Below are 5,837 nucleotides of genomic sequence, written 5' to 3'. Positions count from 1 at the left end.
TAAATGGAAACAATTCAATATGATTACCGCCGTGCAAAATATCACCATCTCACGGGCGGTAAACACAACAGACGGGATCAAGGTTTATCTGAAAACCTCAGATGAATACAGAAGAATAACACGAATCCTGGATCGCGAAAAGATCCCGTATCACACCTATATGGTGCAAGCGGAAAAATCACTGAGAGTAGTCTTCCAGGGGGTCCCGGAATCCCTGGAAGTAGAGGACATAAAGACGGAGTTACAAGGAAAAGGTTTTGAAATCCTTTCCATCGCTCGCATGAGCAAAACCAATAAGAAACCGATCCTGTTCGTGTTAGTCTTGGTTCCCAGAAGCCAAGCCAACATATACGAAGTCAAAGAAATTCAAAACGTACGCGTGAGCGCCGAACCTCAACGTCCCAGGAATAGAACAGGACAATGTTTTAAATGTTCGGATACACACAGCGGAACTGCAAAGCAGTCACAGCCTGTGTTGGGTGTGCCGGACGACACTTAACTTACAAATGCAAGAGACCAAAAAACTCGCCCGTGCGATGCTTCAATAGCAAAGGCGAGCATCCAGCTAGTGTCCACAGGTGCCCTGAATTTCCCGAAAACAAGAAAAAGGTCTCAGATGGACCCAACGACAGATGACAGCTCCCGAACTCTTGAACTTCCAGACAAAGCACAGTAAGGAGCGGCTTTTCTTACGCGACAGCCGCATCAACAAATGCCTGCATCTCTCTCGAGAGTCTTCCAATGGATCTGGGGCAGCTACAGGAGATTCTAACGAAATTTACGGTTTTGCAGTCTATTCTCGCCGGTAAAAAATGAAGAAACACTGCCTAAACGGCAAAAAAAGGAACAGAAGCACGCTGCGACTTCTGTAACAGGGCTGCAAGCCGTAAGAAGACGTCAGAGGCTAGCTTCTGTCGCCCCAACACATATTAACATATTAACTAGCAGTCAATAAATTCCAGTCAGTTGAAAGAGTCAGGGGCCTGAGGCCCAACATCGGAATGACAAAAGATAACAACAACAGAAATGCTTTTTCGATCAACATGTGGAAGATGTTTGGCTCAAGAGGCTAATAATAGAAATACCAAAGAATTTGAAGAATAATTTCTAGAAATGGCAACAGTCATTGACCAACAACACTGTACATGGGGAAGTTTAATTTAAAACGTTTGTCTTTGTTCATCTTGTTTATTTAATTTTATAGTATGTTTGTGTCAATTTTCCTATTTAACCCTGTATGAAAACAATTTAGAGTGTAATTTGTAAATAAAAAAGTAAAATTATCTTCTCATTTCTATATATCAAACAAAACCAAAGTCTTAACCAAGTTAAAAAGTGAAACCAAGTCAGATACAAACACTATACCATTGACTGGCTAGTCATGATCAGAGGAGTTAGTAAAACTCAGAATGTTTTAAGAGGTTACTCTGGAAAGAGCGACATATAATTGACTCGATACCACCGCAAATGCTATGCTCCTGCATTTTAAATCTATAACATCTGTAAGGGGCGATATTGATCACATTATGAACAGATAAGATGAAGGATACATTAAAGATAATTTTATAAACGTGCCTTTTTCCCCCGCGACTGGCGCCTAACTTGGAATATTAAAAAAACTTTTTTATTGTACCTTTGGAACATATAACGAACCTACATACAAAATTTCAGCCTCCGAATATATGCCGGTATGGGGAAACAGTGATAAAAAATTATTTTGTTTTATGGACGCGCCTTTTCCCTCGCGACTAGCGCCCCAGTTGGAATGTTTAAAAATCCTTCCTTATTACACAACTCAATGTAAAACGAACCTACATACAAAATTTCAGCCTTCGAAAATATACCGGTACAGAGAAACAGTGATGAAAAGGTAACTTTATATTATGAACGCTCTTTTTTTTCCCGCGGATGGTTTCCCAGTTGGAATATTTGAAAATCATTTCTTATTGCATATCTACAACATAAAACGAACCTACATACATAATTTCATCCTCCGAAGATATAGAAGTATGGAAAAACAGAGATAAAAATGTAGATTAGGTTAGGTCCAAAGTGAGTGGTTCTATTCGACCCTCCACAGCAATCTGCAAGGGTTTATTGTGGCTCACACCTATTCACACTCGACCAAATAAACCCAGCTTCTTAACGAAGCCAATTTGTTTGTATGGTGAGTGGTATTTCAGGTCAGATGGTGAGAGTACGGCTCTGTTGAACTCTAAAAACCTGATTCGGTCCCCAGCGGGGCAGGCACAAAGTATATGCTCTGCTGCGACAACCTTCCCATATGTGGGTTTTTGCACGTCAGCTACACCTGACGACGCCATAGATTCAACCGTGCAGGGCTTTTTCGCCTCTGGTTTTAGTGTATCATCACTTGAGCGCAAACGTTTGCTAACCTACTTATGGGAGTTTGCTCCTCCGCCTGAGATAGATTCTGCGTACGCCGCTCAATAATTTGGTGCAAGGAGGTTTCATAAGGTACCCCGCTCTTGAGGAGACGACTCGGTCGTTTCCTGGCTGCACCACCAAACCTTTCTGTTTTTTAGGTTCAGTTATTGGATCAGGAGTTAGAGAGTTGAGAAGTTCTCGCTCCTAATCTAATTTCACGGGGAGGTCAGTTGGACTCGTAATCCCGACATCCATCTCCTCTGTAGACTCAGCATCAGAAAGAACTAGAAGTTTACTAGGGAAAGAAAGTCAATCACGGCAGAGCCCCACATTACCGTGACAACCACAAGTGATTCTGTCATTCCCGTATCCAGCGGTGCTACGCGGAAGCAAGCATCCGATGGCCGGTTTGCTCAACTCCCACTTTCCAAGCCAATGCACTCGCCAAAAACAGCATGCATAGTGGTTCAGGCAGTGAAAGACAGCCAACCCGCCTGAAATGTAGGTACTTCAAATTGTAAAATTAGGTATATTAAGCATTAAAAATGTAGAATATAGTTAGTATAGACACGCCCGAAGAAGCCATTGTATGGCGAAACACGTATTGCGTTTTTGTGATACTGTTTAGTGAAAATCTCACAATAAAGTGTTTTTTAGATACGTTGGATCTTCATCAGTTCTTGAGGGTATTGGAGGAGTGAACGAATGCTTTCGGTATGGAATTCAGATGCAATTGCGTATCTCAGAAGAGATCGATGTGATCTTACGACGATCAGTTTCAAGTTTCAGAAAGTAACGGGGAAAGTTGTTTTCAGATTTTTGTTTGTACTTTTTTAAGGACAAAATACAAGCACTACAGAAAAATCCTTAAGGCGCTCTAGAAGCGGTACCTGTGGATTTGAATCGCTAGAAAGTAAAACCATTTGGAAAGTACATTTCACATAAACGCTGTTCTCCAAATGAAAAAGTTCTTGAACAATGAAGTTCGAGGTGTACTGAGTTGAACCTCAAAACGATGAGAAGCCACAGTCCGTCGCGTATTTCTGATATGTACCGCTCCTGGTGGAATCAAATGTGCCAAGTCACTTGAACACTTTACGTGAAAGTATCTATAGAAAGAGTTACATCTCCAACTTTCCTGCGATGTTCCAAACTATCAAGGTTGCAAGTGATGTTCGCATCTCCAGCCAGGCGGATGGCTCTTTTCTGGATGGAATCTAGCAGATTCAGGATATGATTAGAGGCGAAGCTCCATAATATCATCCTGTGTTTTGTTAACATTCGTTGGTGGTTTCGAAATTGTGTAAAAATCGAATTTTTAAAAACGTCACATTTTTCTAAAATGAACGTATGGTTTCGTTTTTCGCCAGGAATGAAATTAACTGTTACTTCAAGAACATCAATCAATGTTTTGAAAAATAAAAGTATACAAATTTATATTTTCATGTGATCAATATTTCTTCCACAGTATAGAAAGCAAATCGAAATATTAGTAAGCAGTAGGTCTTTTTCATCTCTACGAGTATTCAATATCGCCTCCATTTCCCATATTATTGCCCCATACACTTAAAATGTTTACAAAGCACAGTGAGAAAATTAGCTGGTCTTCAGAAGGAATGATATGTCTTCAGTTGAATAATATATTATCTTTAACAACATTTATTTTGTACAACCATCTCTACTATTTTTTCGCAGGCCAATAAGTTCTTCGCTTGCATTCCAAATATCTCTGCAAAAAGATGCATCTTCCATTGCCCTTGGCTCTTGGTGAACTTGATAATTCACAAAATATTTTCCGGAAATTGATTTTACTGCGTCAGAAGAAGATAAAAAAACAACCAGTCCTGCAGCATCTTGTGCATCTCTAGTAACACATTTCAATAAGATTTTCTTGAATTGGATATCCCAACCCCTAGAATCATCACCTGATAATAGGAAACTTGTGTTCGTCATTCCAGGATGTAGACAGTTAGAGATGACTTTCCACTCTTTCAGTTTATGTGCGAATCCTTTCGCCGATATCATGTTGCATAATTTGGTATTATAATAATGGATTGCTCCAGAAATGAAATGAGGGCAGTAATAATCAGGTTTTTCCAAATTCTTTATATTCAAATTGTGAAAGAAACAACCGGAAGAGCTGACAAAAATAATTCTACTACCTGCAGATTCCTTCAACAAATCAACGAGAAGATTAGTTAACAAAAAGGGTCCCAAATGATTTATTTGCATTACTGCATCTAGGTTGTCTTCTGTTTTTTGTTTATTCATACAGAAAACGCCAGCGTTGTTCACCAATACATCTAAACGATCGATGGTACTCAACATTTTGCCAGAAAACTTTTTCACCGATTTAAACGAACTCAAATCTACAAATTCCGTTATAACATCTTCATTTGAAGTTGCTTCGAATATTTTGCGACGGGATTTGTTTTGGTCAGCCTTGTCGGCCATAATGACTTTGAATTTCCTTTTCGCAAATGCTAACGCTGTCTCGTAACCTATACCACGATTGGCACCGGTGATAATCACTATTTTCTTCAAAGACATTTAAAATTACTTTCATCAAACCTGACATTTTGTCAGAAAGACATGGATCAGAAAGACCTGATTGAGATATAAATTAAGATGCTTGTACACTGACTTAGAATGTTCATGCAAATCTGACGACCAATGATTTCATTTACGCTAGATACCGTTAATAATACTGTTCGTGTGACTGTACAGTGTTGCATATTCTACAGCATGATGATGTCAATTGAGATGTAAATTGTCATGGCCTTGAGATAATAAATTATCTAAATTGCGAACGCAGAATGAATTGATAAATTACCAGCAAAGATGATTATTCGAATTTGACACAATCATAATATGTCAACAAACGTCATCTTACGCGATTTTTACGATAGAATCAGTTATTTGTTTCAAAATAAATCAATTGATCAAATAAATAGAAATATTGACCATTTGCACCATCTCACGGCAACGTTAGAACAACTCCACTTGATAGACAGAACTAACCGTTGTATACGTACTACCAAAGTACAAGAGAATAAAAAGATTGTCATTCTAACGTAAATTGAAAATATTGAAGAAATATTAGTTCAATAAAATTGTCTTTTATAATTACAATAAGTCAAATTCAGGCAGTTCAATAAACAAAACGTTATAACTTAAAAACAAATGAAAAGCTAACTGACATACTTCCTCCACAAGTCTCAGTAGATGAAACTTGACTTCAAAATGGGCTCGATTTTGAGCTGGGTTAAATCTCGAAGGAGGTTTCACTCTTCTTCCACACCTGGTAGTAGTTACTTGTGTAATACTTTCTCTCCTGGGTCTTGAAGTGAGTTGTTTGGTTTTCGCATTTTTTAACTTCACAGTTAAATCAAACTTGAGTTCAGAGTTTTTATCGTTTGAGTCAAGTTCAATTCGATATAATTTCTGTA

General features: G+C 38.5%; 1 protein-coding gene across 1 annotated transcript; it reads right to left on the bottom strand.

The window, feature by feature from the left end:
- Positions 1-3,807: 3,807 nt before the first annotated feature.
- On the bottom strand, positions 3,808-5,068 carry LOC111510279 (retinol dehydrogenase 14). Its single transcript, XM_023166188.2, has one exon. It carries the CDS (start codon positions 4,936-4,938, stop codon positions 4,048-4,050), a length of 891 nt encoding a protein of 296 aa, XP_023021956.2. The 5' UTR covers positions 4,939-5,068; the 3' UTR covers positions 3,808-4,047.
- Positions 5,069-5,837: the final 769 nt, after the last annotated feature.

Source organism: Leptinotarsa decemlineata, unplaced genomic scaffold (genome assembly GCF_025532065.1).
Source record: "Leptinotarsa decemlineata unplaced genomic scaffold, Ldec_3_MD MMD2_tig00026282_RagTag_RagTag, whole genome shotgun sequence".
NCBI lineage: Eukaryota > Metazoa > Arthropoda > Insecta > Coleoptera > Chrysomelidae > Leptinotarsa > Leptinotarsa decemlineata.
The sequence above is the reverse complement of the archived record's forward strand: the minus strand, read 5'-3'. Positions and strand labels throughout refer to the sequence as shown.